The 13,194-nt window shown below is 34.0% G+C and overlaps 1 protein-coding gene across 2 annotated transcripts in view; it reads right to left on the bottom strand.

Annotated features, from left to right (window-relative positions):
* CAAP1 (caspase activity and apoptosis inhibitor 1) overlaps nt 1-13,194 on the bottom strand; it is a 59,653-nt gene that overhangs the window by 15,514 nt on the left and 30,945 nt on the right. For both annotated transcript variants that reach the window (XM_027839725.1, XM_027839726.1), the window contains one exon: nt 5,388-5,461. In XM_027839725.1, the coding sequence (XP_027695526.1) occupies nt 5,388-5,461 (74 nt within the window). The remainder of the gene's footprint in view (nt 1-5,387; nt 5,462-13,194) is intronic.

Here is a 13,194-nt window from a genome sequence, read left to right as displayed (position 1 = left end):
TCAATCCACAGATAATATTAACACTGAAATAATGTTTATACAGTAAGGTATAGCTTTAGATATTAGTTCAATTTTAAAGCATGATGAAAATTGGTCTATGATCTGATATTCATCTTCAGTACTCCTAATGTGACAAATGATGTTTCTTGTCAACAAGATTAATGCCATCAGCACTAGGTGAAGAAATGCCAATTCTAATTTTAAATTTTATTTGCATTTGTAGATCACAGCTTCTATTTTTCAGTATGTAAGCTTGTGAAGTGCTAAACAAACTGGATGCTGCTTTTCTGAATACATAATTTGATTTAAGAATTTATTAGGCAACAGAATAAGATTTTATTCTGAAATATTAAAAGAAAAGTGATGTTACGTTACATTGGTCTAGTAAACAATATTCTACCACTAAATCGGTTCAACTCAATCTTTTTCAAATGGTCAAGACACTAGATTAAATGACAGAACACTACCAAAAGTAGTACTACATTATTCTTTTAAGAATTTACCCTTTATGAGGCAGCTAGGTGGCACAGTGGATAGAGCACTAGCCCTTAAGTCAGGAGGACGTGAGTTCAAATCCAGACTCAGACTAAACACTTGACACTTAATAGCTGTATGACCCTGGGCAAGTCACTTAACCCCAACTGCCTTAAAAAAAACTTACCCTATAACAAGGAGCAGAGATAATTATGGAGTCAGAGATAATTATAATAAATGTTTTGAAAGATTTATATATGAAGAGGCAAATTAGTATTGGTTTATTTGCAAAAGAAGGTAAATGACCTGTCTTAGTAGATGTCCAAATATGCAAGTTACGAAGGATTTTTATTTCAAGATTAACCATACTTTGTCATCTAACTTGTATAAGTCATTTATTCTACAGTTCAAATGCTAGTTTAAGATAACACAGCAATGCCTCATTCATCCTGGTATCATGGGGAATGAAGTGAATTTCCCAGTTAACTGAAGCTTATTCATCATACTAGAAAAAATATTGCATTCAGAGTCAGAAAACCAAGGCTCAAATTATGGTCCTGATATTTACTAATTGTATGACCACAGGCATGTCACTTAATCACTCATCCTCATTTTTCTCATCTGTAAAAAGGAGATAATAAACTTTTACTAATTACCTCATAAGGTTGTTGTGCTTTAACATAATGCTTTCTATAAACTTTAAAGTACTTTACAAATGTGAGTTATTAATGTATGAACATACTATTTTTGGTCCTGAACTATAATATTTCACTGACATAGTCCTGTTGAAGAAACTCTATACTATCTCATGAATATAAATTGTTATATTATAATATAGTGAGAGGCAATGCTGTATAATGGATAGATGCCTGGCCTTGCTGTCAGGAAGACCTGGATTCAACCAACAAAGTCCAGAAAGAAGAGGTCGAAAGAGAAATTCCATTTCAAATTAACTGCAGACAATAAAGACAGATCTAAACAAATGGTGTAACAGTAATTTCTCATGGGTAGGCCAAGCCACTATTATAAAAATGACAATTCTTCTTAACTTAATTTACATATTCAGTGCCATACCAAACTGCCAAAAATTATAACACTAGAAAATCTTACAACACTAGAAAAAATACTGAAATCAATCTGGAAGCACAGAAGATTAAGAATATCAAGGGAGTCAATGAACAAAAAAAAAAACGTAAATGAAGGTGGTCAAGCAGTAGCAGATCTCAAACTGTATTACAAAGTAGTAATCATCAAAACAATCTAGTACTACCAAAGAAAGAGTGGTGGATAGGTAGAATATACTAGGTAGGACGATGCACAGTATTAAAAAACTATAGTAATCCCGTGTTTAATAAACCTAAAGATACAAACTTTTGGGACAGGAACTCACTATCCAGCAAAAATTGCTGGGAAAACTGGAAAGCAATTTGATAGAAATTAGGTATACCCCATACACCAAAATTAGGTCAAAATGGGTACATGATTTAGACATAAAAGATGATATCATAAGCAAATTAGTAGAGCATGGAAAATTTTACCTGCCAGATCTATAGATAATGAAAAAATTTATGATAGAGATAAGAGATAGAAAGGGTCAGAGAATAGAAAATGGATCATTTTGATTATATTAAATTAAAAAAGGTTTTGTTCAAACAATAACAATACAGCCAAGATTTGAAGGAAAGCAGGAAACTGGAGGAAATTTTTACAGTAAATTTCTCTTTTAAAGGCCTCTTTCTCAAATATATAGAGAACTGAGTCAAATGTATAAGAAGACGAGTCATTTCCCCAATGGATAAATGGTCAAAGAATATGAATAGGCAGTTTTCAGAAGAAATCAAAGCTACCTAGAGTCATATGAAAAATGTTCTAAATCACCATCGATTAGAGAAATGCAAATCAAAACAACTCTGAGGTACCACCTCATAGTTGACAAATGAGGGAAATGGAAGAATTATCAAAACAGAGCTCTGGGGCCATTTTGCATGGAGGCAAATAGCCCAAATATCAGTAGGCTTGGGTGTATCACTGTTTTATTCTTGGTCCATGCTTGTGCTTTTATCTATATAGGGAATGTCAGGTATGGAACCTCCTTCCACATATATAGATCACTAACTTGGTGTAATTTATTTTGTTATAGACTCTCCTGGGACACTAAGTGGCTTGCCTGAAGGAAAACGACAAATGTTGTAGGGGATGTGGAAAAACTGGGCCACTAATGCACTGTTGGTAGAGTTATGAACTGATCTAACCATTCAGGAGAGCAATTTAGAATTATGCCCAAAGGGGTAGAAAACTGTGCATACCCTCTGACCCAACAATACCACTACTAGGTCTGTTTCCCAAGGTAATTAAAAAAAAAAAAGGAAAAAGTTATATGTTAAAAAATATTTATAGCAACTATTTTTGTGGTGGCAAAGAATTAGAAATTGAGGGGATACTCATCAATTGGGGAATGGCTTAACAAGCTGTGATATATGAATGTGAAGGAATTCTATTGTGCTATAAAAATGACAAGCAGGATAATTTCAGAAAAACCTGGGAAGACGTATATGAACTGATGTAAACTGAAGTGAGCAGAACCAGAACATTGTAAATAGAAATAGTAAAATTGTATGAAGATCAACTGTGAATGATTTAGCTATAATCCAAGACAATTCTGAGGACTTGTGATGAAAAACGCTATCTACCTCCAGAGAGAGAAATGACAGTCTGAATGTAGACTGAAGCATAATTTTTTTCATTTTCTTCATTTTTCTCGCCTTTTTTTGGCTACATGGCTAACATGGAAATGTTTTGCATGATTTCACATGTATAACTGATACCACATTTCTTGCCTTCACAATAGGGAGGGGATGGGAGGGAAGAGTGAGAGAACTCAGAACTCAAGAAAAAATATTCTGAATGAGTGCCAAAAATAAATATATAACAAATTGAAGATTAAAAATAAAAATAAAACAATGAAAAAAAAAAGACCTGGATTCATGCCCTACTGCCCTACTTCTGACAAATACTAGCTGTGACTATGGGCAAGTTACTCTCTTGCAACTCGACAAGAACAAAAGTTATAAACACATTAATGACCCACATACAAGGAGTGATGTTCCACATTCAAGATTCCTTACACAGATGAAACCACAGGAATGGACCAAGAATAAGACAGTGATACACCTAAGGACCACTGATATGTAGGGCTCTTTGCCTCCATCCTAAATGGCTCCAGATCTCTGTTTTGATCATTCATTCATTTCCCTCATCTGTCAACTATTAGCAAAAGCCCATAGCAATGTGTTGTTTCTTGTGCTTCTAATCTGCTTCCTTATTTTAAATATACTGGCTTTGGAAAGGGCTTGAAGCTTTCCTTGACACCCCTGTCTTGGTTGTTCTTTTCTTTTTCAAATATTCCTAGAAACTTTGTCTAATTTTCCCTTTGTTCCAATCGCTTTCTACCTTATCTTGATACATACTCTATTCCCCTAGCAATATATAAGTTCCTTGAAGCAATGAGAGTGTTCTAGGTTTGTCTTTGAATGCCCAAAACTTAGGATGGTGCCTTATTATACACAGTACGCAATTAATACATTTACTCGATTTAACTGGATATACTTAGAAACTGTCCTAGCCCAGTCTACTCTAGATCTTCCTCATTTCCAATGCCAAAAATTATTCCTTATTTTCACATATCTGATCAGCCATGCTCTAATATTTCCTGTTTTCTGTTCATAAGAAAAGTGCAATATGGACACAAAACAGACACAGCAGTAACCACATAATTCTAGGGCAGATCGGAGAAGAGTCAAAAAAAAAAATGTGCAAATTTGTAAAGATACTTAAAGAGTATGAGTTTAGGGGACCTGTATGTACTTGACAAATGTAAATGTATACAACTGTAAATCTGAATTTGTAGAGAAAGTGAATTTGTAGATAGGATCTTAGACACAGAGTATATTTGACCCTAATTTCATAAACCATAGGTAATTCTTGAAATTGCTGAAAATAGCTATAGTTTAAAATTCTGTAATACACATAATGTATACTGATGTCTCCATGAACAAAATAAATTGGCAAAATCAATTACTCAATTTTAATTATTATTTGCTATTAAGCATTAATTAATGATGAGAAAAACAAAGTGTTTCTTGACAAGATGGGACTATCGTCCAATTTTTTGTGTCAGATAAATTCTCTAACTCAGAAGTTTTGGAAGAACTATTCTAAGCTATCAAAGACATGCTGCTTAATAATGGTTAACATATCCCTCTGGCTGGAATAGTTTCACTACTCTAAAATCATTTCGCTAGAAAGCTGGAAAAATGCCAGAAGCACGAGAGTAAGTAGCACTAACTTATTTTGCGTTCTTTCCTTCCTATTGAGTATATGGAAGACACAAAGAAGATCTTGAAAAATCTGCCTTATTCAAGACTGAAACAAAGAAAAAAATTAGTTTAGTTATGTTAGTTGATACTGTAAAGAATACTCACACGTGAAAATAAGAACAAAACTGATAATGACCAAGTATCTCAACAAGAAAATGTTATTTTTTTTCTATATAATTTAAAGCTACCTAAATACCAAATTACCAAAATCCTACAGAAAGCATTGTTTCAGGGGAGTTGCCTAATAGAGATCATACAACCAATATGTATTCAAGATAACGTCCTTCTACTGGAATGTTACTGCATATCACAGAATCAGAAACCAGAAGTTAAACTTGTCATGGATGCAAGATTAATTCTTGGTTGTGCTACTTACTCCTATATAACCTGTACCAAAAAAAATTCGGAACTGTATTTCTATATCTTTGAAATGGGCATTAAGTCCTATTAAGGTATTGTGAAATTTTACTGTTGATAAAGTATTTTGAGACTTGCCAATAAATGGTGATATACAAGCATGAAGTATTTGATACATACCTTGTTTTAATTCCAAACCTTCAGGCTGCTTGTTCTCCCTCAGGGATGAGGTAGAATCTACAATGTTGTCTTGTCTGAGAAATTAAAAGAAAAACACCTCAGCTTTAAACATTAACATCAGACTTTACAGTTTGATTGAATTCATTTACATCTATTCAAACTGGGGGGAAGGGGGAAGGGGAGAATATTGAACCATATTACTCTTATTATTACCTAAGTCATTATCTGGGACTGTTAGATACTTAATAAGGTACAATTGTTTCTCTTGACTACTATGGTAAAATTTATTGCACTAAAGATTATTAAACACACTACACAAAAGTAGAAGAGAAATATGAAATGGCTAACTGCTTAGGTTGCAAAATTTTTTGCCAAACCAGGTTAAGTATTGAGGGCACAGGGTTAGGTTTTCTCTTAATGACATAACAGAGCACACATACAATGGGAAAGGGGCACTGCTCCCAGAAAACCATACCGTAGTCATTGAAGTTCAAGGGTTGAATTTAATGAGCACCTTGACAACAGGATCATTTTTACATCCATCTACACACATTTCTTATTTCAATTACTTTTTTTAAACATAGATTTTTGTGACATGTTTTACATTAATACAAAATCAAAGTAACTACAGGTAGTTTGCAGGAATTAGAACAGATCATGCAAAAAAGAAAACACATTGCTAAATAATAAACTGGAGCATTAATATACTCTAATTCACTATGTTCTTTATGACAGGGCTACAAACTATTTTGGAAAGATTGCTTCTCCCTTTCTAAAGGTTGTCATACTACCTTAGTATTGATTTTTCACCACCACCTTGATGAAGTACTCCAAAGGTTTAAAGAGCAACCGTAACTATTCAAGTAAGAAAAGTGGTAACTTCTCCCAAAAGAGCTATTTTTAAAGAATCTTTCATGTACCACCTTAGACACTACTGCCACACTGAAATTTCTCAGTGAAAATACTATGACTAATTCAGCTAAACGACAGCATTAGAACCTACACCTCCAGGTCATGAAAGGGGAGAAAGACTTGAACTCTTTCCTTTAATAAGATCCTCATATTCTTAGTGATAGCAAGCAAATAAATATTTGTATTTTGCATCACGCTACACACACACACACAGAGTTCTAAATTACTTAGTTTAATGTTAACATGAAATCTAAGATATATCATTTGCATATTTAAAAAATTTACTTTTAAGATTTTTCCTAACAGCAACTATCATATTAAGTTTTTACCTTTGCCCAGAAGAAAAATGAAACCACGACTATCTCTAAAACATATCAATAACAGTACTTAAAAAGCCAGCAGGCAACAAACTAACCCAACAAAAGTTCCAAAATGGAAAACACTTGTGTGTTACTGTAACCTTTATAATATTTAGGCTTTTGGTGTCCTAAGTGTCACAACAATATTTCACTCAAAAATTATAAACATCTACTGGCAAAGTTAATCTATTTCTAACTTCTCTATGGCTTTAACAAGAGAAAATGGTTCTTTTTACATACAACCACCTCTCCCCCAAACATACACAAATCTAAACATATATAGGAAATACTGCAATAAAATAAATGATATGACAAAACCTGCCTGTCTGTGGCTGTCCCTTGAAGCTAGTCCATATCAAATGTTTCAAATAAAAATAAGGCTCACTGTAAGGACCACCTGCTGTCAAAAACAATTTATTTTAGTCCCAGAGGTGATCTTTTTATAACACATTTTATTTTGTCATAATAGGTTGGGTTTGATTGGACTGTTAATGAAACTCACCATTCTTTCAAAAAGTAAGAATACTACCCCATCTTGTGGCTGAAATATGAAAAAGGCACTTTTCCTTAAGCTTATCTGAAGTGAACAAGAAATACTAAAAATAAAATTACTTAAAATCATTATCTTTACAGTAACTACTTAATTAAGATGTAGATTTTACAATTACGTATAATAAGCTGAATCTGCAAATTTGGTCAGCCTCAGTTTTAACTAAGGTCTTTATGAAATCGCCATGTACTTTTAAATTTTAACAATTTATCTACGTGTAATAAGAAAACAACTTTAAAATAACTTAAGGTAAATGTACAAAACTGGTGGAAAATTACACAATTTCTACATTATTATTTCAGCTGCTGTAACATAAAAATGGCTATTGTAGATGAGGCAGTAAATATCTTCTGGGAACAGAAAATTTACTTGCCTTTATAATGCTATTTATAAATTCCTTTGATCACATCAAAAACATAAGTAATAAATGAACTTTGGAAAGGATATTTTATAAAGAGAATAGATAAAACATTATCTTTGAGGTGTATTTCAACTATGAAATTCTATGAAAAATTATACACACACATACATATATACTAACATTATATAGTAGTTTAAGTTTTGTAAAGCATTTTACATAGATTCCGCAAAGACTAAACCTCACAACAGCTTAATGAAGTAGATACTAAAAGTGAAAACTTAACCCCAATTTATAGATCAAAAAACTCCATTTCAGAGGGGCTAAGGGACTTGCCCACAATAACACAACCAGAAAGTGTCTGAGGCAGGATAAGAACCTCCAAGTCCAGTGCTACATTTATATTACAGAAATAAATGCTGATTCCAAAGGTTATTTTGGATGTCACGTAATGAGGCAAAGAAAACAGACAGTTTTTTCTGATGTCAACAGTTTTTTCTAACTTTCCAACTTTCCAATTAGTAAAGTACCTCCCAATTAAAGGGTAACATACATTGATCCCCAACCTATTCCCAGAATAAAGGGTCAGAGGATGACCATCAACACACCTTTGTTTCCTGCCAAGTAAATTCTGGTCATTTGTAGTGACAGCTCCTGTCCTGGTACACACAGACAGTATGTTTTCTTTCCTCTCTTCAACTCTAAACCTTTTATGAAAGAGTACCCTCAGCAGTAGAGGGCTCCATTCTATTTCAATAATCATTGAAAGGAATGTAAATTATGAATTTACTCCTCATCTTGTCCCTATCCTGCTAATTTCTCTAATCTTCCCCATCTTACAAAGCTGGTATGAATAAACTGAGAATCTAAATCTAAAGCCCAAGTGTGACAATGTCATTCCTCTGCTCAAAAACCTTTAGTAATTCCTTGTAGTCTCTAAGACTAAAAAAAAAAAAAAAATTTCATTTGGCATTGAAAGCTCTTTAAACTCTACCTCCAACTTACCTTTTCACATCACTCCCCTTTATACCTTCTATCCTCCAACCAAGCTGGCCTACTTGCCATCCCCCAAACAAGACATTCCCAATCCTGTCTCTGGTCTTTGTCTTTTGGAATATCATATCCTAAATTCCTTTACAGTAGTTGCTAAATCTTATGTGATCTGGACTAAGGCTCTGTGGTACTTGAATCCTTTTATTCCCCCTGGCTGGTTGAAGTATGTTTTCTTTGACCTGGAGGTTCCAGATTTTGTCTGTGATGATCCCGGGAGTTTTTATTTTGAGGTTTCTTTTAGGAACTAATTGGATTCCTTCTATTTTTACTTTATTCTTTTGTTTTAAGACATCTGGACAGTTTATTTTAATAATTTCTTGGAATTTAATACCTACATTACTTTTTTGCTCATGTTTTGCAAGTAGTTCAATGATTTTTAAATTATCTTTCCTTGATCTCTTTTCCATATCAGGGGTTTTTTTTTTTGATATATGATATCGTACATTTTCTTCTACTTTTCTAGCCTTTTGATTTTATTTTAATATTAATTGTCTAATGGAGTCATTAACTATTATTTGATTCATTCTAATTTTTAAGTCATTTAAATTTTACTCCTCTTGTACTAAATTATTAATTCTCCTTCCAAAGCTCTCATTTTAACCCCCAATTTTTTCTACCAGCACTCATTTCTTTTACAAAATCATTTTTTAAACTAAAACAAAACTAAAAACTTCTTGCTATATTTCTTCAAAGAACCCTATTTGACTTTGCATTCAAATTGTGTTTTTCTTAGAGGCTTTGCTTATAGATGTTTTGGAGTCAGTCTCTTCTTCGATGTGTTTCTGGGGTTTCCCTGTAATTTTAAGAGTTCTCTGTGGTAGCATTTTTGGTTGTTGTTGTTGAATCATTTTTCTACACTAATTTTCCAAATTGGGACTTTGTGTTAGGATTATGCTCTTTACACCTCTGGAATGAATGTCTGGGCTTTATTTGGTGCTGATTTGTATTCCGGGGGGCCCTCTGGCTTTCTCTAGGTTTTGAGTATCATGTTCTTCAGGATCTTAGGCGTTACTCTTGCTGTAATACAGAGCAGCAGGTTCCAGTTCAGTCTCCTAGCTTAAAAGCTCTGCATTGCATCTTCCTAGCCTAAACACATCTGCAATTATCTGCAGACCTCAATTTTCCTCTGTTTACTTGGTCTGGAAAATTCTTAACTGTTTTTTCCCTTAGATTTCTTAAACATGACTCAGTCAGGTGATCATTCTAGGTCTTTGTTAAGAATAGTTTTGGGTGGTGACCTGGGTTGCACTGCTTCCTTCTACTCCACCATCTCTGCTGGTCTCTGATGTCTGTGCCCTTCCACAGGTGTTCCTACATCCCTATAATTCATTCTCTCATCTATGCCTCTCAGAAATCCCTAGCTTCCTTCAAAGTTCAGTTCAAGACCTATGCAAGACCTATCCTGATTGCTCCCAGTTGTTCTTCTTCATTTTGCATCTAATTTTGCATTTACTTATCTGTGTACATGGTGTTTCCCTCCAACAGAATATAAGTTCCTTGATGGTTTCATTTTCATATTTAATTCCCTGGCATTTATCACTGCCTGGCACATAGTTTGTGTTTAATAAATGCTTACTGAATGAGTGAATATTACACGCTCATTTGAGAGTATAAAAAGACGTTTTCACATCCTACAAATGCTACATTCCAATCTAAGCACTGGGTCAAACTGCAATAATTAAGTTTCACTAAATCCAAACATTTTGTTAAGTGTCCTGGTATATTAACTTTCCCTATCAGGCAGGATGGCTGATGGACAGCTCAGGCATCACAATGTTACATAACAAAGTTTCTCTAATTTCAGGAGATCCAATTTGTGTCCATTAATAATATTCTTAAGGACTTAAAAGTAATTTTTCAGCCCTCCAAGATTTTTATATGCCTGAGTAATTTAGAAAGAGTAGCATTAATGAAATAATATGATCCAAAATGTGCCTCAAATTTATGAAATAATTCTTGCTATTTATAGAAAATACAAATGTTTTCATTTAATAGTAACAATAACATATGCATTTGGTTTTTCAATTGATATATAAAATAATTTTGGAGATACTCTATATCAGAAATAGAAAAAATAGTGTGGAAAAAAATAACTGAATGTAGCAAATTGCTGGGTACTACATTTAAAGGATAAAAATAAAATACAACAATCAATGATAGGAAATAAAAGGTATTATATCACAACTTTTATGAACGAATAGTGACTAGCTTCTATCTGAACACTGACAAAACACTAGAAAATTTCAATAGCAGAAAGAGGACTTACCAAAGGTGTAGTACTAACTGCTTTAATCCATTTAGGAAGTCTGGTATTCTAATCTATCAACTACAGGAATGACTTAGTGGAACATCATGTCCTCATGAACTCCTGGATCATCTAAAATGATCCCTTCAACTACGAATCCCTTAACAGGGACACTGTCTGTCTAAGTTAAAAGATTTCCCTATTTCTAGTATCCCTTAATATCATGATCTATAAAAGTAGATGAGTGCCACCTAGTGCTAACTAGAAGAGCATGACATGTACACATTGCTGAGTAGTTGGAAACAAATCAAATTTGCTACTAAGGATAGCTAAGCTGAAACCACTAAGACAATTGCAAAACAGAGCAAAGCATCAAGACAAAATATATTTTCAGCCAAACAATTGGGCAAAATGAATATCTGTCTGAAGCATGTGTTAGTTGCACAGAGTAGTATAGGACATGGTTTCTTAAGTAGATTTATGTATGTATACACAAACACAAAATAGAAATTGGGTCTTAGTTCTCTGTACAGTTGTGGTTAAACAACACGTGGCCACTGACAAATATTTTCACACATAAAAATATCCTTACTTCATAAGCCTATTGATACAACACTGTCAAAGTTGATCCAAACAAGATATTCTCCCATTCTTTTCTGTCCAGATCTATTAATTGATTATGAACAGTAGCATAGAAGAAAGTAAAATAGATGAGAAACTTCCTAAATTTTGGAAAGTCAGACTGGTGGTGGAGAGGCATTTAACAAAGCTAGTTAATAGGGTCTGTTATTATAACCCCCAATTTTCTGCATTTCAACCTCGCATTTTACAATTCAAGAATATAAAATAGTAGACAGATATGGCTGCATGAAGAAGTTAATTTAACTAGGATAAGAAAACATACTCGACTAGGAAAAAATCTTACTATCAAAGAGTCTGATATCTACAACATAAAAACAATCAACAGAAATATTTAAAACCAAAAGCTATGCCCCAAAAGATAGTCAAAAAACATTAAGAAATAATTCGTAAAATTAGAAATGAAAACTAAGCATAACCACATAAAGGAATGCTCCATATGATTAATAATAAGAGAAATCCAATTCAAAATAACTCTGAGGTTTTTCCCTCACACCCTGAAAACTGGCGAAAATGATAAAAAGAGGAATAACAAATGTGAGAAGTTGTGGAAAGGCAGGCATACAAATGTACTGCTAGAGGGAGCTATGAACTGATCCAACAATTTTGGAAAACAATCTAAATTAAAGCTAGCTAAAACCACTACCATTTATATAGTGACATAAGGCTTTACAAATATTACCTCACTTGATCCCCGGAGTGACCCTATGAGATAGGTGCTTTATATCCCCATTTTATAAATGAGAAGCTACTGTGTCACTAAAGAGTTTGAACAAAGGTCTTCTATCCATTACACCACCTAGTTAGGCTGCCCCAGAAGTATCAGAACAGTTTTAAAGCTTTAATAGCTTAAATTTATGAAACAATTGCTTATTTCAATTTTAAACTTTAATAGCTAAAAAATGGACAAAGGTTTTCAGAACATGCTGCTTTATGTGAACAAAGTCACTAATTGTGTTCCTACTCTCTGATGCAGATAATTCACTGCTGGACATATACGTCAAGGGAAGAGGGGTCAGTAACAAAAAGATAGATCCCAAATACATCAAAATATTTAAAGCACCACTTTTTTACAAGCAAAGAACTGGAATTCTGAAAATAACTCAACAAAATGTTACATGAAAAAAATGGAATCTTACTGTGTTGCAAGAAACAATGAATACTGGGGCAAAGTCAAGATGACAGTGTACAGGTTGGGTCCTAGTTGAACTCTCCCAACATTCCCCTCCAAACAACTTTAAAATAAGTCCTCAAATCAAATTTTGGAGCAGTAGAGCAAACAAGTCATAGGGAGACATTTATCCAGCCTAAGACAATTTTGGAGTCCACAGGAGAGGGTGGATGCAGAACAGGAGGACGTTAGGATCACCAGAGACGGGCTTTGCAGGCAGCCATGATAACAGGAGCAGGAGCTTCAGGTGCTCTTAGACCAGAGACAGTAAAGAGACTGGATAAGCGGTCAGAAAGAGATTACAGGGGAAACTTTCCTGGTACTGGGAGCAGCTGGCACTGATTGACAATTCTACTGCCCATAAGGAGTTTTGAGTAGCAGCTCCTGTAATCCGTCACAAGGGAGCAGAGACCCTGGTTACAGTTTCAAGACCAAGAGGAGCATCTGTATTTGCAGCTTCAAGGAAGCAGAGGCCCTTTCTGGGTAAAGACCAGAGGGCAGACCAGGAAAACAGCAACAA

Source organism: Vombatus ursinus, unplaced genomic scaffold (assembly GCF_900497805.2).
Source record: "Vombatus ursinus unplaced genomic scaffold, bare-nosed wombat genome assembly UNPS02014832.1, whole genome shotgun sequence".
Lineage (NCBI taxonomy): Eukaryota > Metazoa > Chordata > Mammalia > Diprotodontia > Vombatidae > Vombatus > Vombatus ursinus.
Note: the sequence above shows the minus strand (reverse complement) of the source record. Positions and strands in the feature narration are given on the sequence as shown.